The sequence below is a fragment of the Schistocerca serialis genome, chromosome 11, assembly GCF_023864345.2.
Source record: "Schistocerca serialis cubense isolate TAMUIC-IGC-003099 chromosome 11, iqSchSeri2.2, whole genome shotgun sequence".
NCBI classification, from domain to species: domain Eukaryota; kingdom Metazoa; phylum Arthropoda; class Insecta; order Orthoptera; family Acrididae; genus Schistocerca; species Schistocerca serialis.
In genome coordinates, this window is record NC_064648.1 from 119,952,136 (window position 1) to 119,975,739 (window position 23,604).

Genomic DNA, 23,604 nt, shown 5'->3' on the forward strand with positions numbered 1-23,604 from the left:
AAGAAATAGAGGAATCGTCTCATTAGCGAAACAATGGCAAGAGAATGCTATTTGTTGTTACTTACACTGCTGCTTTCTTTGATAATGATCAACAAGAACCAAATAATAGACTGCGTATGATAGAACATGTTCTGAACGAGAGTGAGGCGAAAATTTTTCTCCGTTTGAAAATCTTTGCGGCCGCTTCTTTAGTACATCAAATTCTGCACAGAAATTAGAGTCATCTTAGATTTAAAAATCTAGTCACTTGCCATGCTTCATTTCTGACTGTATCACTATTAGGCATAAGAATAATACGAATATAAACATGACACGATACGTATATTCTTCCGCGTTTGCTGTTGTCTCACTCTAGTTTTGTAGTTTATTAGGCAGACAGGATTTAAATGAGATAGCAGCAAACACGAAAGAATACCTGGCAAAATGTTTATATTCGTATTATTTTTATGGTGAAGAGAATACTGTATGTGATTCACTTTTCATCAGGTTCTTATTAGCAACCATCACTTCTCACAGGTAGGAAAAAATTCAGAACGTAGAGTTGGCCATATTGACAAACATCCCAAACAGTCTTGCCAGTCGGATTTTTGTAGTACATTGTAATTCTGCTACATTCGAAGATGAACAATATGGAATTTATATTTACTTCGTTGGATAATGTATGAGAATGCAGTGGTCGAAACTCGGGGCGGAGAAAAAAAGTTCGTCTTCCACCTTTTTTTTTACTGACGCAGAGGTTTTGGTGCCAGTATTTATCTTTGTGCCTACAAAGCATGCCTGTGTAGCGCTACATATATTCGACGGCAGAACTTCCGCTTGCTTTGCACTCGATTCTAAGCCGCAGGCGGTTTTTTGGATTACAAAAACCGGAAGAAAGTGCGGCTTAGATTCGAGTAAATATGGTAATCAACATTCATAGTCACCAACAAATTCTACTGTTACTGCTTCTCATGTAACAACACAGTACTCCCCACCTCCTTGCATGTACTGGTGGACCCATCTTCCGTATATCTAGTGGTCAATTCTGCATTACATAGGCATGTCTGGATACTTTTCATTTTAGTTTGTATGTGGATGCATGCAAAAGATATACCCTTTTAAAATCAGGTGTGTCTTTTAAAATAAGTGCTTCATAGTCTTATGTGTAAGTTGACTGCGAGTTTGTCTGCAACTGTGTGGTTATTTTGCTCCTACTACAAAAATGTCCAGTCACCTTTTGGTGAATTTCTTCTTCTGCAGTCCGATCCATATGCCTGACCTTATAGAAAATGCGCAATGTTCTTCGGTTAGAGAAAGCTGTAGTGCAAACTAGCCACACTACACACCTCTACAGGTTGCATGAAATGTTTTCTGGTATCAAATTAACTGAGCATTTAAAGGATAGACAGATCTTGAGTGGAAACTTTGGTATATTGTTACTTGCTTGATACAATAGAGCTGCGAAGTCTGTACTAATCTGAAATTAGAATTTTGCACTCGCACACGATCACAGTCACTCAGTAATTAACTGAACCTGTTACCAATAAGATTACTAAACAGATTATCTATGGCAGAATGGTCATTCTAATATTATCAAAATCAACGTCTGTGAACGCCCAGTTCTCAATCCCGCCTCGCACAATATCCCCCCCGAGTCATAGTTAACGCAGAACAGGGAATCAGCATTCGTAAAGCGGTTACTGCATCGATGATTTCAGCCGTAAATAGAAATATTAAAAAAGGTAGGAAGATTTTTCTGTTTAGCAAAAGTGACAAAAAGCAGATTTCAGAGTACCTGACGGCTCAGCACAAAAGTTTTCTCTCAAATACAGATAGTGTTGAGGATCAGTGGACAAAGTTCAAAACCATCGTACAATATGCGTTAGATGAGTATGTGTCAAGCAAGATCGTAAGAGATGGAAAAGAGCCACCGTGGTACAACAACCGAGTTAGAAAACTGCTGCGGAAGCAAAGGGAACTTCACAGCAAACATAAACATAGCCAAAGCCTTGCAGACAAACATAAATTACGTGAAGCGAAATGTAGTGTTAGGAGGGCTATGCGAGAGACGTTCAATGAATTTGAAAGTAAAGTTCTATGTACTTACTTGACAGAAAATCCTAAGAAATTTTGGTCTTATGTCAAAGCGGTTGGTGAGTCAAAGCAAAATGTCCAGACACTCAGTGACCAAAATGGTACTGAAACGGAGGATGACAGACTAAAGGCCGAAATACTAAATGTCTTTTTCCAAAGCTGTTTCACAGAGGAAGACTGCACTGTAGTTCCTTCTCTAGATTGTTGCACAGATGACAAAATGGTAGATATCGAAATAGACGACAGAGGGATAGAGAAACAATTAAAATTGCTCAAAAGAGGAGAGGCCGCTGGACCTGATGGGATACCAGTTCGATTTTACACAGAGTACGCGAAGAAACTTGCCCCCCTTTCTTGCAGCGGTGTACCGTAGGTCTCTAGAAGAGCGTACCGTTCCAAAAGATTGGAAAAGTGCACAGGTCATCCCCGTTTTCAAAAAGGGACGTCGAACAGATGTGCAGAACTACAGACCTACATCTCTAACGTCGATCAGTTGTAGAATTTTGGAACACGTATTATGTTCGAGTATAATGACTTTTCTGGAGACTAGGAATCTACTCTGTAGGCATCAGCACGGGCTTCAAAAAAGACGATCGTGTGAAACCCAGCTCGCGCTATTCGTCCACGAGACTCAGAGGGCCATAGACACGGGTTCCCAGGTAGATGCCGTGTTTCTTGACTTCCGCAAGGTGTTCGATACAGTTCCCCACAGTCGTGTAATGAACAAAGTAAGAGCATATGGACTATCAGACCAATTGTGTGATTGGATGGAAGAGTTCCTAGATAACAGAACGCAGCATGTCATTCTCAATGGAGAGAAGTCTTCCAAAATAAGAGCGATTTCATGTGTGCCGCAGGGGAGTGTCATAGGACCATTGCTATTCATACTATATGTAAATGACCTTGTGGATAACGTCGGACGTTCACTGAGGCTTTTTGCGAATGATTCTGAGGTATATCGAGAGGTTGTAACAATGGAAAATTGTACTGAAATGCAGGAGAATCTCCAGCGAATTGACGCATGGTGAAGGGAATGGCAATTGAATCTCAATGTAGACAAGTGTAATGTGCTGCGAATACGTAGAAAGAAAGATCCTGTATCATTTAGCTACAATATGGCAGGTCAGCAACTGGAAGCAGTTAATTCCATAAATTATCTGGGAGTAGGCATTAGGAGTGATTTAAAATGGAATGATCATATAAAGTTGATCGTCGGTAAAGCAGATGCCAGACTGAGATTCGTTGGAAGAATCCTAAGGGAATGCAATCCGAAAACAAAGGAAGTAGGTTACAGTACACTTGTTCGTCCACTGTTGGAATACTGTTCAGCAGTGTGGGATCCGCACCAGATAGGGTTGATAGAAGATATAGAGAAGATCCAACGGAGAGCAGCGCGCTTCGTTACAGGATCATTTAGTAATCGCGAAAGCGTTACGGAGATGATAGATAAACTCCAGTGGAAGACTCTGCAAGAGAGACGCTCAGTACCCTGGTACGGGCTTTTGTTGAAGTTTCTAGAACATACCTTCACCGAAGAGTCGAGCAGTATATTGCTCCCTCCCACGTATATATTGCAAAGAGACCGTGAGGATAAAATCAGAGAGATAGAGCCCACACAGAGGCATACCGACAATCTTTCTTTCCACGAACAATATGATACTGGAATAGAAGGGAGAACCGATAGAGGTACTCAAGGTACCCTCCGCCACACACCGTCAGGTGGCTTGCGGAGTATGGATGTAGATGTAGATAGTTTACACATTTAAAAAAATTGGAATTTCATGTGTTGCCTTTCTCACATATTTGTGTTTAGTTTGAGGGACTCCACGGTCATGGTTTACTCATTACTCCGCAAAAATTATTACATCTATTGAGAGCACCTAAAGTAATCGTCTGAACATGGTGATAGCCTAGCTCCAAACTGCACTTAGACATTTGAAAGTAATTCTTCTAGTCCACAAAATATGTGCAAATGTGCTATCCTCCAATTCACTGATATTTATTTTAGCCAATTCAATATCAACATTAAACCACTCAATCCCTTGTATTTTACATTTGACCAATCACAACTTAATAGCTTTTGTGAACAGTTTATTAAATGAACAGATTTAGAGAACTTCATGACTATCAAAATAATTCCCTCTTCAAATAACAAAATCTTCTTAAAATGTTTCTTATTTCTCCAGTCCCAGTCTCCAGTCCCACTTTACAAATTTCCTTCAAGAGTATGAGTTACTCCCTCTGTACAATTGAACAACCACAGTTGTCACACTAACATGTACTCCATTAATTGACATAACAACATTCATTTTACTTATTACTTACCGTCCACACTTTCATTCGCACTAATAATTAAACTTATTAAATCAGTAATAATTAATAGAAGACATAATATTCACAACAGATAGTTTTGTTTCCATAACATTCTGTTTTAGCTACGTACAGTTTCATAGTCCATAAGCTGTAACTACTTTGCAGTTAGCTACTGGATTGACTCATCCATCTGTCAGTTTCGAATTGTGAGTCGCATATGAAGGTGTCTGCTTGTCACTGCCCGATGTACACAGGTGTGATACGAGGCACTATGGTTCAAATCATCATTTGTGCAGGAGATGTAGCCTTGCAAAAAGGAATGAATGTTTGAAAGAGCCTGTATTTTTGGATCAACTTGGGAGTCCAAATGTCCTTCTCCATGAGGACATGCACTGCAGAGTTACTATAGCTAGGTTGTTATCACCATCACCCTATGTTTAACATTCCCAGTAGTTGTGTACGGATGGCTAAGGGTATTGTGTAGGTTTGGTAGGCAGTGGAATACCACTGTGGGAGGGGTGGGAAGGAAAGTGAGTAGGACACTCCTCATTTCAGGATATAACGAGAGGTAGTTGAAACCCTGTCAGAGGGTGTGATTCAGTTGGTCCAGTCCTGATTCACAAGAGGAATGCTCCTCTTTGGCTGGACAGTTGGACTTCGGAAGGTGGTGGGAGACTGGAAAGATAAGGCGTGGGAGGTTTGTTTTTGTACAAGGTTGGGAGCATAATTACAAGCTGTGAAGGCCTCAGTGAAACTGTCGGTTTATCTCGAGAGGGAAGGCCTTCACAGACTGTAATTATCCTCCTGAGCTTGTCCAAAAACAGATCTCCTGAGCCTTATCTTTCCAGTCACCCACCACCTCCCAAAGTGCCACTATCTGGCCAAAGAGGAGGACTCCCCTCATGACTCAGTACCACCCAGGAGTGAAGCAACTCAATCACTCTCTCTGCCAGGGTTTCAACTACCTCTCGTTGTGCCCTGAAATCAGAAATGTCGTACTCACTGTCCTTCCCACCCATCCCACAGTGATATACCGCCACCCACCAAACCTGCACAATATCCTCGTCCATCCCTACACAACTCCTGCCTTCATCCCCTTGCCTCATGTCTCACATTCCTGTAATAGACCTACATGCAAGACTTGTCTCCTACATCCTCCCACCACCACCACCTACTCCAGTCCTGTCACAAGCATCACCTATCCCACCAAAGGCAGGGCTATCTGTGAAACCAGTCATGTGATCTACAAGTTAAGCTGTAAGCACTGTGCTGCATTCTGCTTGGGTATGACAACTAACAAGTGGCCGAGAAGTAGCTGGACCCCACACCATTGCTGAGCACACTGCCCAACACAATGTTCTTCGTTTCAATGACTTCTTCAGAGCCTGTGCCATCTGGATCCTTCCCACCAACACCAAGTTTTCGGAATTCTGCGGGTGGGAACTTTCCTTGCAGTAAGTCCTATGTTCCCGTAAACTCTCCTGGCCTCGACCTTCGTTAGCTGTTGCCCTCATCGTCTAGCCTCTTCCTGTTCCCATTCCAGCACAACACACTCCTCTATTCCACCAACACACCCACAATGCTTTTATCTTTCTTCTTTTCCACTACCCCCCAACCCACCATCTATCCTCCCATCTGTACCTACCTGCCCTACCTTTCTCCACATCAGCCCTATATGCTCTCACAAGCAGCACTTTACTGTCCTGCTTGACTGTGAAATCCAAGTTTTCTCACCTCCTGCTTAACTCTCGTAGTACTTGTTGTGGATCCTGATGCAGTTTGAAATTCCTGTGTGATGGTCTGGATAGATGTCTGCCTATTACACATTACGACCCTCTTCAACTTTCAGCGGTCTCTGTCAGTCAGCAGACGAGGTCGGCCTGTACACTTTTGTGTTGTATGTGTCCCTTCACGTTTCCCCTCACTGTCACATCGGAAACAGTGGACCTGGGATGTTTAGACGTGTGGAAATCTCGCGTACAGACGTATGGCACAAGCAACACCCAATTACCTTACCAAATTCAAAGTCTGTGAGTTCCACGGAGCACCCCATTCTGCTTTCTCATGATGTCTAATGACTACTGAGGTCACTGATATGGAGTACCCGGCAGTAGGTGGCAGCAAAATGCACCTAAAATGAGAAATGTATGTTTTTGGGGGTGTCCGGATACTTTTGATCTCATAGTGTGTGTGTGTGTGTGTGTTTTCTATCTTCAAGTAAGGCCTTGTTGGCGAAAAGCTCAATTTCTGACAGTCTTTTTGTTGTGCCTATTTGTGACTCAGCATCTCCACTATATGGTGAGTAGCAGCTATCCTTTTCATAATATTGTTAAGTAGGACTAGTATTTTTCATATTTTTAAGTTGAATGCAACATGATATGTTGCCTTTTAAATAGAACACTGCATGACAGTATAAAAATGAATGACATTTTTAGCACTCACCATTCAAAATGGCTGAATGCAAAAGGTTTAAAAAACAGGATCCTCCATAAAATTTACAGTGTACTCTTAGGTTTCTGCATAAAAACAACCTCAGAAATCAGGATATTTTGAACATACCCTGCAAAGTTTCTGAAATGCTACAGATCAATCCATTACGATAGCTAGTTTTCCTCCAGTCATATTTGTCAGCTTTGCCAACTTACAACCAAACCATGATATTTTAACTGAACCTGGACCTCTGGCTACACTATAGGTCAGTTCAGCACCACAGCCAGTTTTTCTCTGGTCACATTTGTTGGCTTTGACAGCTCACAAACAAGCTATAACAATGGAATATGAAACAATATCCCAATAAATGTCATATTCCAAGAAACATACAGTACAAGAAATATGACCAAAAACCAGTAACCAGCTCTGTAATCAATAATAGACAGCTTCATAATATTCAATCTCGTGCAGTCCGTGTCGAAAATCAGTTTGTGTATTCTGCCGAAACAACTCAGTAGGTCCAGAAATTTTCATTGGCTGCTGTATACTATCACCTATTGGTTACGACCAATGGAAACAAATTGCCAACCGTAGTGTGCAGCAGGAGATCTGCTGACACTGTAAGTACATTTTAGCCAATGATGAAATTAATTCATTGTAGACAAACTCTGTCTATTTGAAAGGCAACTAGGTATAAAGAACTTTCGACACTACAGTTACTTCTCAGCACATCCCACCAATGTTACTTCTCAGCACATTCCGCCGATGAAACATAGGGTCATCCTAAAAGTGTTCCAGTTTTGGTATATAAAAACATAAGCTTTATTTTTTTCAAGACACAACAAAATACACAAATGTCATACCTTCCCAGTTCAAGTTTGGAAACTGATGTCAGGCTTATAACCACCTCTGCTGCTCTTGGCATGCAAGAGCTCTTGTCTGTGAAATCTGCCATGAGTGCCTGGCAAGACTGCTCTTGCATTTTGCCAACAACTTATTAACTTTCCTGCTTTAACTCGTGGAAGCTTCAGGTTTTATTGACATAGACCCAATGATTTAAAATATCTGTAAGGAAAATAAAAATCATAAGGGGTTAAGTTACGTGCTCTTGGTGGCCCGTGTTGGTCACTATTACGTGAGATGAGGTAGTCCAGAAACCACTCCTAGAGTAATTCAATTGTTTCACAGGAAGTGTGGCAAATGGCATAATTGTGCTGAAACCACAACTTTTGGCGGACCATTCCATTGAAATGAGGTCACAAAAACCCTTGTCATTGCACAGGATCAGTTTCCATTAACTGTCACAGCTCTTTCTGCCTCTTTTTTTGTAAAAAAAAAGGGGGGGGGGATGTTTCTGCCGTGCCAAACAGCCCCTTGCTGTCAATGGTTTTCCCCTCTCTTGAACTGTGTGTGGTTTATCTAACCTCTAGATATAGCAGTTCTGTTCATTCACAAATTCATTTAAATGGAAATCCATCTTGTCGCTAGAAATGATGATCCTCACAATACCATTGTCTCCTCAGAAATCAGTCAAATCGCCTTTTCTCACTATTGGCTTCCTTCATCTTGTCCATAATTTACTTCTGTAAAGGTGGTAACAGAGATCATACCATAAAATTTGTCGAAATGGAAAATAAGAATATCGTATGCCCAATTCTTGGGAAGAGCAATGAATGGAGTCACTGGATTAACTGCAATGTTTTGCATGAATTCGACAGAACTAGGATGCCAAGAAGCCTTTAACATTCACTGTCGATGTAGTTTCATCGATCTTTACAGTACGTCTGTGAACTTTTAATTCATTCGGTGCTTCGTTACACCCTAGAATCGTGTAGTGATATCTCACAGTCGCTGTACAATTTTCTCCGTTCTAAAAAACATTTTCACAATTAGCATACACTGCACAATAGTACACTACTCCCCAATTAGCCACAAAATGGAGAAATGAGATAAATTCAGATTGAAGCAACAATTTGAATCTTTATGGAAACCAAAATGGCCTACGACAGTGTGCTCATCAAAAGTACACTACGCGATTCTAAACCAGATCACTTTTAAAGGGCCCTTTATTTACATTCCATGTCAGTTGCACATTCCAGCTAAAGTTTATCAACAGTGTCAGAACTTCTTAGAGCATTGGGAACAGTGAGATTCTAAACACAAAGCTCTTGTGCTCCGAAAATTTCTCAGCCAATGATAAATAATGCAAAACTGACCCAGAAAGTAAGCACTAGTTCCACATACCTCCCATGCATCTAACTGCACGATGGTCACGCATGAGTAGTTACATCCTTCAACTCGTGAACTAAGCAGTGTATTTATTTTATTTCATTATATTGATGTCTTAAGTCATTGTTTGTTGATAATCATGTTTAAAACAATTGATCGGCCTGCGAGCTGTGAAGTGAGAGATGTTATCAAGTTTCCTATTGCAAGAAATGTTTGAGCTAATGAGGTTATTGTCAGATAATTGAAACTTAGAGAGAGAATGTGGTGAGTGAAGGTATGGTGCAAACAGGGTTTCAGATGTTTAATGAAGGAAGGCACTAAAGAAATCGTGCACTGCATCAAAGAACAAATTTGTTCCAATAGGTGAGTAATGATTTCTGATTTTCAATGCATTTTCAAAACATTTCATGATATCCATTACATGAAATTGCAACTGAATGCTTGGCAGTACAAAAAATTGTGAGCACGGTGTGTACTGAAAACACAAATTGACGTTTAAAAACGGAAATGCGTGGAGCAGCTGTGGAGTTACTGCGGCGTTATGAAACAGAAGAAATAGACTTTTTGAAAAAAAATTTCACAGGCAATGAGAAATGCTTTTATTTTGAGACACTTGAATTGAAAAGACACCCATTGGAATGGCAGCACAATAGTTCGTCGAAACCTGAGCAATCAAAGCCACCTTATTCTTAAGAGAATCGTGTGCACTGTGATTTGGGACTCCCGGCGAATTTTGTTAGTGGATTGGTTGGAACGAGGCACGACAATCAACACTACAGTTTACTATGAGACATTGAAGGAATTATGGTGCACGATACAGAACAATAGATGTGGACTACTGACTTTTATTGTGATTGAACACGACAATTAATGAGTGACCACATACTGCAGGTGTAACAGCAGCAATGCTTTGATTCATTTCACTAGTCAAAATTTTGTTACTCTACTTACAGTCTGGACATCTCACTTTTATTTTTTTCTCACTTCAAGAAATTTGTTGTTGGTCAGCAGTTTGCAAGTGATGAGGAGATCAAGGTAAATGTCCAAAACTGGTTCAGTCTCTGTTGCTCCACCGTGGATATGGGACAGTGGCCAGTCAGATAAAAGGTGTACAACTTTGCTTCCGCTGTTTGCCAATAGGTGGCGACAACAGTAAGTAGCGATCGAAAGAAACAGATTGCAGACATCAGGCGGTTAGCTTGGACCTCGGTCAACATAACCTCATTCAAACATTAGTCGATTTGTGTCTGCATCATAAAGTTGTTCTCGATTGAAAATGTCAGTTTACGGGCCCAATTTTCGTCATTTGCGGGAGGTGTTACTGTTTTGTTTCAATATGAAGAAAACAGTGGCTGAGTCTCAAGGAATGCTATCAAGTGCGCACGGTAAGGATGCTATTAGTGGGAGAATGTGTCGTGAGTGGTTTCAACACTTCAAGAACAGTGATTTTAATGTCGTAGACTGGCGCGTAGTGGTGGAAGAAAGAATGTTTTGGAAGCTGCAGAATTGGAGACATTGCCAAGTGAAGACTTCCATCAAACTCGAGAAGAATTGGCACGATTAGTAGGAGTGACACAGCAAGCCATTTCAAAACATCTCAAGGCTATGGGCACGATTCAGAAAGAAGGAACTTGGGTCCCGTGTGAGCTGAAACCAAGAGACGTTGAACGGCGTTTGTGTGTTTGTGAACAGTTGCTACAGAGGCAGAAACAGAAGGGATTTCTGCATCGCATTGTGACCGGGGACGAAAAATGGGCTCATTACGATAACCTTAAATGCAAAAAATCGTGTGAATAATCCCGGCTATGCTTCCATGTTGACGGCCAAATCGAATATTCACGGCTCCGCGATCGTGCTCTGCATTTGGTGGGACCAGCTCGATGTTGTGTACTGTGAGGTGTTAAAACCATGTGAAACAATCACAGGTGCTCGTTATCGAACGTCGTTAATGCATTTGAGCAGAGCATTAAAAGACAAACGGCTGCAATGCAACGAGAGGCACAGTAAAGTGATTTTGCAGCATGACAGCACTTGACCCCTTGTTGCAAAAGAGGTTGAAACGTACTTAGAAATATTAAAATGGGAAGTCCTACCCCATCCACTGTATTCTCCACACATTGCTCCCTCGGACTGTCACCTGTTACGATTAATGGCGCATGGCCTGGATGACCAACACTTACGATCTCATAAAGAAGTCACAAATTGGATCGATTCGTGGATGGCTTCAAAAGACGAACAATTTTTTCAATGCAGGATTCGTACACTGCCCGAAAGGTGGGAGAAAGTAGCAGCCAGTTATGGAAAATACTTTGAATGATACATGTGTAACCAATTCCTTTCATTAAAGCCTCAGAGTTGGGGGAAAAAACGGCTGAAGCAAAGTTGTACACCTTGTATTTACCAAAGAAAAATCACAAAACAGCCATATGTTTTCAGAAGTTGTTATTCCAGGTATTGATGGTTCCAATTATGCATGCATAAATTTATTCGATTCTCTATATATGGAGTGCATAGGGGCCTGACGATGGTGTTAATGAGATGCTGAAACTGGTTGTCTACATCAAACACCTACATCTGGAAACATACAACTGTTTGGTGATTTTCTAAAAACTGTTTCACGTTGCAAGTGGCCAAATTCTACAAAGCGGGTACATTACAATTATTGTTGTTGTGGTCTTCAGTCCTGAGACTGGTTTGATGCAGCTCTCCATGCTACTCGATCCTGTGCAAGCTTCTTCATCTCCCAGTACCTACTGCAGCCTACATCCTCCTGAATCTGCTTAGTATATTCGTCTCTTGGCCTCCCTCTACGATTTTTACCCTCAACGCTGCCCTCCAGTACTAAATTGGTGATCCCTTGATGCCTCAGAATATTCCCTACCAACCGATCCCTTCTTCTAGTCAAGTTGTGCCACAAACTCCTCTTCTCCCCAATTCTATTCAATACCTCCTCATTAGTTATGTGATCTACCCATCTAATCTTCAGCATTCTTCTGTAGCACCACATTTTGGAAGCTTCTACTCTCTTCTTGTTCAAACTATTTATCGTCCATGTTTCACTTCCATAGATGGCTACACTCCATACAAATACTTTCAGAAACGACTTCCTGACACTTAAATCTATACTCGGTGTTAACAAATTTCTCTTCTTCAGAAATGATTTCCTTGCCATTGCCAGTCTACATTTTATATCCTCTCTACTTCAACCATCATCAGTTATTTTGCTCCCCAAATAGCAAAACTCCTTTACTACTTTAAGTGTCTCATTTCCTAATCTAATTCCCTCAGCATCACCTGACTTAATTCGACTACATTCCATGATCCTTGTTTTGCTTTTGTTGGTGTTCATCTTATACCCTCCTTTCAAGACACCATCCATTCCATTCAACTGCTCTTCCAAGTCCTTTGCTGTCTCTGACAGAATTACAATGTCATCGGCGAACCTCAAAGTTTTTATTTCTTCTCCATGGATTTTAATACCTACTCCGAATTTTTCTTTTGTTTCCTTCACTGCTTGCTCAATATACAGATTGAATAACATCGAGGAGAGGCTACAACCCTGTCTCACTCCCTTCCCAACCACTGCTTCCCTTTTATGCCCCTCGACTCTTATAACTGCCATCTGGTTTCTGTACAAATTGTAAATAGCCTTTCGCTCCCTGTATTTTACCCCTTCTGTCTTCAGAATTTGAAAGAGTGTATTCCAGTCAACATTGTCAAAAGCTTTCTCTAAGTCTACAAATGCTAGTAACGTAGGTTTGCCCTTCCTTAATCTAGCTTCTAAGATAAGTCGTAGGGTCAGTATTGCCTCACGTGTTCCAGTATTTCTACGGAATCCAAACTGATCTTCCCCGAGGTCGGCTTCTACTAGTTTTTCCATTCGTCTGTAAAGAATTCGCGTTAGTATTTTGCAGCTGTGACTTATTAAACTGATAGTTCAGTAATTTTCACATCTGTCAACACATTACAATTAGTGCTGAGATATGACTTGTGCCTTAATTCTCTTGTTGAAGATGTCAAAAGAAGTTTAAGGTGTGTAGATTTTTCTGTAACAAAATACAAATAAAAACAAATTGCTGATATTTTTTACAGCTGAACACTACTTACTTTTTCGAAAAAATAACCTGGGAAGAAATTTTGGTATTTAAGAGGTAGTTGTTGTTTAAAAGTGAATTGTGAAAATGAAAAATAATAGCACTTATTTTCTGTAGGAGTGGTAGCAGAGCAAGTGTTGAGACTCTCCAAACTGCTTTGTTTCATGTTACATGTGCATACTGAGATATACTGTTACAGAGCACTGGACGCTGCTGCAGTACCACGGAGGGGACATCTACATGCCCAACGTGAGCTGCGCCAACGGCGCTTCGGGAAGCCGCAGTACTTCGCTCGTCATTGTGTGCGACGCTCAGGTGAGGCTGCCATCCTGGAACTCACTACCAGAGAAACAGCTTTTCTGCACTCACTATGGCATATCAACTATCTCAGTATGATATCTGTTCAGAAAATAACTGAACATTTGGAATTACACATAAACGGAAATATTTAGTGATATGGAGTTGGCAGCACTACCTTACGCATTACCTCCTTTGTAATCGTGTGGTTTTCAAGTGTTGGTATGTTGCTCACTTTTTGTGATATTGTTATTTGAGTACAATGTGTTTAAGTGTTAATGGTGATTTTTGATATGTATAATTTTCTGGAAGGAGTATATAGAGGGTCTATACAAAGGCGGTGTACTTGAAGACAATATTATGGAAATGGAAGAAGATGTATATGAAGATGAAATGGGAGATATGATTCTGCGTGAAGAGTTTGACAGAGCACTGAAAGACCTGAGTCGAAACAAGGCCCCGGGAGTAGACAAAATTCCATTGGAACTACTGACAGCCTTGGGAGAGCCAGTCCTGACACAACTCTATCATCTGGTGAGCAAGATGTATGAGACAGGCGAAATACCCTCAGACTTCAAGAAGAATATAATAATTCCAATCCCAAAGAAAGCAGGTGTTGACAGATGTGAAAATTACTGAACTATCAGTCTAATAAGTCACGGATGCAAAATACTAATGCGAATTCTTTACAGACGAATGGAAAAACTAGTAGAAGCCGACCTCGGGGAAGATCAGTTGGAATCCTGTAGAAATATTGGAACACGTGAGGCAATACTGACCCTACGACTTATCTTAGAAAATAGATTAATCAAAGGCAAACCTATTTTTCTAGCATTTGTAGACTTAGAGAAAGCTATTGACAATGTTGACTGGAATACTCTCTTTCAAATTCTGAAGACAGAAGGGGTAAAATACAGGGAGCAAAAGGCTATTTACAATTTGTACAGAAACCAGATGGCAGTTATAAGAGTCGAGGGACATGAACGGGAAGCAGTGGTTGGGAAGGGAGTGAGACAGGGCTGTAGCCTATTCCCAATGTTATTCAATCTGTATATTGAGCAAGCAGTGAAGGAGACAAAAGAAAAATTTGGAGTAGGAATTAAAATCCACGGAGAAGAAATAAAAATTTTGAGGTTTGCCGATGACATTGTAATTCTGTCAGAGACAGCAAAGGACTTGGAAGAGCAGTTGAACGGAATGGACAGTGTCTTGAAAGGAGGATATAAGATGAACATCAACAAAAGCAAAACGAGGATAATGGAATGTAGTCGAATTAAGTCGGGTGGTGCTGAGGGAATTGGATTTGGAAATGAGACACTTAAAGTAGTAAAGGAGTTTTGCTATTTGGGGAGCAAAATAACTGATGATGGTCGAAGTAGGGAGGATATGTTGATGATTAGAGTTGCAATTCTCTGTGACAGATGGAACAGCCACCAGGATGCACGAGTGTTGCTCGTGTTTAATGTTGTTACCAGGCCCGGTAGGGCACGAACAGTGACAGATGACGAGTGATCACCGTGAAGAACACGGAGGTGCTGCATACTCGTGTGAGACAGCGTTATCAGCATCTCGCAGTTTGAAGGGGACTCGATGTGGTTCTCCATTTCATGGGTTGGTTGAATTCTGGAATATCCAGATATGTGGGGCATGTGGATGTGACACTGGCCCCGTGTTGGACTGCACGGGAATGTGGGGCAGGCACACTCCTCACAAAGATTCCGGTCAGACACGTCTTGTGACGAAGCAAGCTGGGGTATTTTTACTTCCACTCTTGTTTTGCCATCTGCCTCCTTGGAATTCATTTTTCCATGTCTTACTAATTACCATTAACATACATGAGTATAATCTGCATTTTCATAAAAGAGAAAGGTTGACCCTTAGTCTTAAAGAATATACCACCAGATCTAATTTTGTGCTTAGTTTTATGTATGTAATTGATTTTCTAATTTATTTTGACTGTTCCTAGTTAATATCTTTTGTTATGGGGTAAAATCAGTAATTGTTTCGTAACTCAAATTCTATTGTTGACTTATAAACAAATATAAATTCTGTACCAACTATAAACATTTAGAGGAACAACTATTAATATTCTTAAAGGATCTATTTGGCTCTATTAGAAAACATGTTAGCAAAGCCAGCCCTTAATTAATTCCAAAGTAATTAACAGTTTTGTCAAAGATATTGTTTGCCTAACGATATCTGTTAATTTCATCATTTAAACAAAGAATTCGCCTTAACTCTCGTAATAGAAGGAACTGTTAAAAAGATGGAATTTTTTGATGTTTTCAGTTAATTTAATGAGTTATGTTTTAATTGTAATTTCTGTAAATGAAACATCAAACAATGTGTAGTTTCAGTGCCTATTATTGTGCTGATATATAAGGGCCCGATTTTTGGTCCCGAGACAGTCAGACCACAGCTGAGTTTCAGATGAGGAACCTGTATTGGTTAGAACAACAACAGTGCATCAAATTAACTGTGAAATAAGTGGAACGCAATTAGGCCTTGTGTTAAAACAATGACAGTGTCTGTTCAATATGTACCGTATCATTCTACAATAACTGTGAACTGTATGGTTAGGTTTTAACTGCTTGTAGATGTTAGACAGCAAACTATTGTAGCTGTATGTTGATGTTTGCCTGCAAACTATTAATGAAGCTTATCAAAAGTTAAACAATAGTGCACTGGCCATATAACTGTGTATTATTGGGGGGTTGTGAACAGTGAAAGTAAAGAACCATGAAATGCAAATGTGCACCTGTCAGCTACATCATTTAAAGTAGTCAGTGTTGAACGACGTCCACCCCCCCCCCCCCCCCCCAAACCCCAACCCCCCATTTTTCAGCTAGTGTAGGAACGCAGTACGTCGATACCGAGAACAATTGAAGAAATAAAGCAGATGAACGTCACAATCTGATGACCACAATGGAGGATTGCCATATTGTGCACAGAGCACATTGTTGCCCCTGCACATCTGTGTCTGCGATCTGAGAACAAATAGTGGATTGCGTGCAACATTGTGTCATGCTGCACCATTGGCCCGACTAGCAGCAGCTGTACTGGGGAATCGCCATTAGCCCCACAACACAAATGCTTGTGTTTGTAGTAGTGCGTGGAAAGAGTGAACTGCTGATAAATTGTGTTGCAGTACGTTCAGCAACAAATTGCAGCTCTGAACTGTCCTCTGATGACCGTGTCAGTGATCTGGGGAGAGGATCCAGTCTTCTAATGTTCCAGAGAGGCACAGCATTGTTACTCTCTGCATTGCAGTGGCAGGACCTGTCAGGTACGACTTCAGATCGGCTGGTAGTGATTGTGAAAACTCAGACGGCTCAACAGTACCTCACAGACATGTCGAGTTGTCACATGTCATCTCTCGTGCGACATTATTGGAATGTCATTTTTCGAGAGGACGGTGATCGTTCACAGCTGGCGTGTGTGTCTGTGAACTGACTGCGTGATGTTGAGGTACATCTGTGGACAGTGAGCTCCCCGGATCAGTCCCCAGCTGAACCTGTGTGGGACCAGTTCGGATGTCCGTCCCAGTGGCAATGTCATGGATAGGAAGGACCATCTATAACAGGTTGCTTCAGGAGAGGCTTCCACGGCAGTATGACATCCTGCTGAACCAAATCAATGCGTACGTTCGAGCCGGAGAGGAGTGAAGCGTTATAGTGATAAGTGGACTTATTTTGCCAAGTTCTTTGTTAACTGCACTCATGTCGGGCGATTGGCGGTGCTGTCAATGCCTGCGTTCAAGCCGGTGGGGAGTGAAGTGTTATAGTGACAAGTGGACTCATTTTGCCAAGTTCTTTGTTAACTGCGCTCATGTCGGGCGATCGGTGGTGTGGTGGAGAAGTAGAAAATGTGACAGGAAACCCAGTGAGTGTGTGGCACTTGACTCAAGAAAGAACTGCTATTGACTGACAGCTGGCCCACCAAAATATCATTCACAGACTAATTTTAATTGAAATACAGTCACATAGTGCAAAGCTAATGACACATATCAGTTGCGACTTATGGTTTCCACACTGGGGAAGTCTGTGAATCTTATACCAGTGTGGTAATATTATCAAGTTCCAGAGAGACGTAATGACTCACTGCCCACCCCTCCCCCTCCCTCACCACCACCACCACCACCACCACCACCACCACCACCACCACCTCTCCCTCCCTCCCCCCCCAAAATCTCTCTCTCTCTCTCTCTCTCTCTCTCTCTGTGTGTGTGTGTGTGTGTGTGTGTGTGTGTGTGTGTGGATCAGGATACCTGTGTTCGGTAGTCCGTATTACTGAGTGTCGAAAATGGTCACTCAGTTCCAGTTGCAGGTTGCCAATCTAAGGTCTTCCAGGGGTAACAAACATTGCTTCTTGTGTATTTTATATAATTATTGACCAAATTTAAAATGCTGTCACAATCTACTCCTTACAAGGTAGGAATTTAAGTTGAAGGTTTAACACAATACAACAAGTATTAAAGTTAGAAACTATGTATATGTTTTGGCTCCCCTTAAATCAAAATGCACGAACTACCCAGGCTATATTCATCCAGTATTTGAAAATGAGTTCACTTAGCGACTTCTAACAAACATTACACACGATATCAAACCTTTATGAAACTTTTTCTCACTGACAACACCCACAGAATAATCGTTTACTACATTTTCACTGTTCTTGCAGTAAAACTTCATCTTCAGGCATGACAATTTATCACTGCTTTACTACTAACTCTATTCACAACAGAGTTAGCCGACAACATCCATGTATACCAGTGCATTTACCTGCAAAATTGTATTGTTGTACGACACAGTGTTTGGAATATGTGACATCATAAACTTTGAAACTGGTGAAAAACCTCTCTCTTCTTAAATTGATGTGCAAATTACGCAGGCTATACTGATCCAATGTATGATAACTCAGGCAGAGGTGTTATTTTTTGTATCCAACATACATTGTCAAAACCCCCAAAAATACATCTCAGATAATAATAAAAAGAAACTTGCAAGTAACACGCTTAATCTAGTAAAACCATTTAAGTGAGGAACATGGTAACTACACATTTCATGCACTTATTGTGTGCAATCTTTTTGAAATTCTCAGTATGTGGCGACACTTAAGATAAGGATTCTACTGCACTCTGAGAAGACACTTAGCCTGTGTTCACTACAGTGGATCCAATTTCCAGTGCCAGAAATACAGAAGTATCTTTGACACCATGGAATCATTAATACTGAGCAACAGTTAATGACTCATAAAAGCGGGATAAAGAGGTGGAGTGGTAGGCATTGGAAAGTGAAGATTCAGCCACTCTCAGTTCCTCTCCATCGTAAACGAATGTTAAAATTGTGTGGAGGGTGGTATGACACCCATGGGCACAATCAAACAGTGCAACATCTAGATGAAACGCCCTGCTAATCCCACAGGACAGGACACACAGTAGGTTGTGGAAAGGGGCCAAAATGAGGTGCTGTCAGTTACACTTTGAACATACAACTTTATTATTTGGTCAAACATTACAAGGTCCCATTTTTTTTTTTTTTACACACACAGCTTTAATCTTTGGGACTTAATTACCGACTGAAAGCCACTTTAATTTAAAAACGGCTGAAGGCCAATAACTTAAAACGCAAGCATAATCAGAAATTTAAAGGCAAGCCTTATCTTAAAACAGTTCTTTAATTTAGACTGAAGGCATTAGAAACAACTCAAACTCAAAATTGGCTGAAGGCCCAAGACTTAAAATTAAACAACATTAAAATTTTTTTAAATGCCAAAGGCCAGTTCTTTGAACTAGGCTGAAGGCTTTTAGAGCACAACAACTCAAATTCAAAATCGGCTGAAGGCCAACACTTAAAACTCAACAACATTAAAACCTTTAAAAAGCCAAGGTCTTAATGTGAAACAGTTCTTTAAACTAGGCTGAAGGCCTTAAGAGCAAAACAACGCTAATTTTAAAAAATGGCTAGAAGCCATGGAAGTACAAACAACAAGAACAAATTAAAAAATACAGTACACCCAATGGCGCTCAGATGTTCGGCCTGGAATTCAAATAATGCTTGCGTGGGTGAGACATGCAGTCGGGCAAACCATTGACGATCCGATGAGAATCGAACCGACCGACAATCACGGACCCACCAACAAGATAACTTCCACTTCACCCGACCAGGGCACCACAACAGGGAGTTCAACGGAACAACGTAGAAGATATTGGCACCCGCAACCAATCATACGTGGAGCTGTCGAACTACATACGGTGCTGGACAGCAACAACACGATGAGGAAGCTACACTGCCTGAAATTTACGTCAACGGCCAGGGCAGGCAACCGGAACGTTAATGGCCACAAGGCAAAAGATTCAACTGGAAGTACAAACAACAAGAACAAATTAAAAAATACAGTACACCCAATGACGCTCAGATGTTCGGCCTGGAATTCAAATAATGCTTGCTTGGGTGAGACATGCAGTCGTGCAAACCATTGATGATCCTATGAGAATCCAACCGACCGACAATCATGGACCCACCAACAAGATAACTTCCACTTCACCCGACCAGGGCACCACAACAGGGAGTTCAACGGAACAACGTAGAAGATATTGGCACCCGCAACCAATCATATGTGGAGCTGTCAAACTACATACGGTGCTGGACAGCAACAACACAATGAGGAAGCTACACTGCCTGAAATTTACGTCAACGGCCAGGGCAGGTAACCGGAACTTCAATTCAAATAACCAAATACAGTGAAACTCCAATGAAGGGTGGCTAGAATTTTCCAACTTGAAAAACACATTGTTGCTCGCAGGAATATCCCAACAGCCAACAATGAACTCCAATTGACACAATGTGAACAGTCTTGACTTGCTGGTAGGTTAAATCAAAACTCAACGTTCGTCTCCAGGGTCGGTGAGCCACGGAGCTCGTAGCAATGGGAACAGCGCCACACGCTCCGACACCACGTAGAGACGGCCAGCAGGCCCGGCCAAACTACGCCCCGCCGACAATTCCTCGCTGCTCCGTGGCAACTGACTGACTCGGAGCCAGTACGCCGACAACATTCAGAATAACTTGTCAGTCAGAATCACACAAACTACACACAGTTTCACGAACACTTGCCCAAAGAACTAGACAATGCTAATGACACTGACTGTACAATAACAGGGACAAATCATGACTCGGCACACACAGCCAACCCATAAGCGATTGCCAGCCAAATACACGTCGTCCGACAAGACGACCGACCGACGACCGACCAAAGTCGTCCCCACTCGCGTTGTGTGCCGGCAACCGTCGGGCGAGTCGTGGCGGTCCGGACCTCACTGCTGCCACGCCCCGACTGAACTTGTGCCGCGTGCCGTCTCAAACAGTGCCAGGTCCGAACTAACTCACAACACACAGTGGCCGGGAAGTAATAGCAGTCCAGCAAAGATAATACAGCAGGGCCTATATTGATAAGCACTGCTGCTGCTGCTGCTGCTGCTCACGGGCAGACAAGGTAGCAATTCAGTGACTCCAGTAATTGAAAATTAACGTAATGCGGTGGCAGTATAGTAAAAAAGATGTTAAATAAGAGATGGCATGAAGACAAGTCGCACATGGCTCAACAATACTACAAAAAGGGAAGATTGCTACTCACTGTATAGCACACACATTGGACAACAAAAAGACTGTCAAACAAGTAAGCTCTTGACCAAAAAGGCCTAATTAGACAATGTGTGTGTGTGTGTGTGTGTGTGTGTGTGTGTGTGTGTGTGTGTGCGTGTGTGTGTGCTCAATACAGATGAAGGCCTTTTTGGCCGAAAGCTGTTTGCCAGTCCTTTTGTTGTGCCTATCTGCAACTCATCATCTCTGCTCTGTGGTGAGTAGCCTTTCCTTTTAATAATACAGTGTGTGCATAAAGTCCGGGAGCACTTTCAATTATTTATTGCACAAGAACTAAACATTGTATAGATGTCATACATATTGCATTTTGAAGACAAACTCTGAAAATTTTTTTATGGACATTTGATATGCGAACTATGAGTGACCCGGCAGATGTCAATAAGGTAATCGCATTCTTGCCATACGCGTCCCAGCGCGGCATCATTGACTGTGGCAGTCGCTTCCCATAATCTCTCCCGGAGCTCTGCTAGATCACGTGGTAGAGGCGGTACACACACCAGATCTTTAATGTGTCCCCACAGAAAAAAGTCACATGGAATGAGATCTGGTGATCGGGGAGGCCATTTCGTGAAACAGCTGTCCCCTTCTGTAGCACGGCTGATGTGGCAGCTCCTTGTTCAGGTACCCACGAACTTCACGATGAAAATGGGGTGGAGCCCCACCTTTCTGAAAGATGAATGGAGAGTCCGATTGCATTTGAGGCATCAGCCATTGCTGCAACATGTCCAAGTACGAATATCCAGTGACAGTACTCTTGGCAAAGAAGAAAACGCCCCTACCGTTTTTGACGTGACGAGGCGCAAAAAACATTTACGTTTGAGGAATCGCTCTCAAATTCAGTGCATTCGTGTGGATGCTTTGTACCCCAGATTTGACAATTACGCCTGTTCACTTTCCCGTTCGTGTGAAAAGTGGCTTCATCACTAAAACTTAAGCGATCAACAACGCCATCGCCATCCTCATTCAATTGTCTCAACTGTGAACAAAATTCAGAACGCTTGTCTTTGTTGTTGCGATTGAGCTTCTGCACTAGCTCCAATTTGAATGGTTTCATTGACAGCTTCTGTCGCAGGACGTTCCATGCTGTCATCGGAACCATTTTGAGTTCACGGGATGCATGAATCGCTGATTTCTTTGGACTCCTTACAAATGTCTCTCGTACACACTCCACATTCGCTTCACTCACACTGGGACGTCTGCTCTTCTTCGCCGGGCACGAGCAACCCGTCGTAACGAATTTATCGTGCCAGTGGTTAATGGCTTTCCTTGTTGGTGTCTTCTTACCATTCTTGGTTCTAATCCATCGAACAGCTGTAGCACACTTGTTTTTGTAGAACTCCAACACACAGAAAGCTCGCTCTGCACCTGAACTCGCCATGTTTGTGACTAGCACTGACTATCGGCAAATTACCAATTTATGCTGTGGCAGTAAACGTGGGGGGGGACTTAGAGGGTTTCTTTTCAAAATGACATATGTATGATATCTGTACAATGTTTGATTCTTGTGCAATAAATAATTGAAAGTGATTCTGTACTTTATGTACACCCTGTATTGTCATTTTCCATAGGCACAAATACTTTAGCCTGCTGTAAGCCTTTAAAGAGCTGCTCTCCGTAGGGGCCATGCCCCAAACCTCTGCTAAACATAGCTTAACTGGCATTCCGAGGGGCAGCATTAAGGGTGCATTTAAGTTGCCACACCACTGCTCACCGCACCGCCTGGTGATGATAAAACCACTGCATCTTATTGGTCTATTTAACCTGCACCGTAACAGACCACCCCCCCTCTCCAATGCTCACTACAATCCTTCTCAGGTGATACCAGTTTGTGTTTTGCACTGCGACTCTCACCATGTGTCCTGAAACTTGATCCTCGATTCATTGGCTGGTTCGAGGTCACTCAACCGACACTGTATTTGGCAGCACTGCTATGTGAACTGCTGCAGGTTAATTACTCTTGTCAAGCGGTAAGGCTGCAGTGTAAATGCAACAGTGCTACCGACTGGCAGCGAGGTCTGATGTGCCGAAAGTGAGGATGCCCCTTGCCATAAAACTAACTGCTGTCTGTTTGGAAAAGATCACTCAGTATCATCAGACTTAAAAAAAAATTGCAGTCATTATTTAAATCCGAATGAAAAATACTCTAATCTCTTCCTGATAATTTAAATTCTGTAGTACATTATTGGAAAAAGTACACTACTGGCCATTAAAATTGCTACACCAAGATGACGTGCTACAGAAGCGAAATTTAACCGACAGGAAGAAGATGCTGTGGTATGCAAATGATTAGCTTTTCAGAGCATTCACACAAAGTTGGAAAGTTTCCAACCGATTTCTCATACACAAACAGCAGTTGACCGGCATTGTCTGGTGAAACGTTGTTGTGATGCCTCGTGTAAGGAGGAGAAATGCGTACCATCACGTTTACGACTTTGATAAAGGTCGACTGTAGACTATCGCAATTGCGGTTTATCGTATCGCGACATTGCTGCTCGCATTGGTCAAGATCC

General features: G+C 41.8%; 1 protein-coding gene across 2 annotated transcripts in view; it reads left to right on the forward strand.

Moving 5' to 3' along the window:
- LOC126427367 (cation-dependent mannose-6-phosphate receptor-like) overlaps positions 1–23,604 on the forward strand; it is a 96,224-nt gene that overhangs the window by 40,030 nt on the left and 32,590 nt on the right. For both annotated transcript variants that reach the window (XM_050089716.1, XM_050089715.1), the window contains one exon: positions 13,339–13,454. In XM_050089716.1, the coding sequence (XP_049945673.1) occupies positions 13,339–13,454 (116 nt within the window). The remainder of the gene's footprint in view (positions 1–13,338; positions 13,455–23,604) is intronic.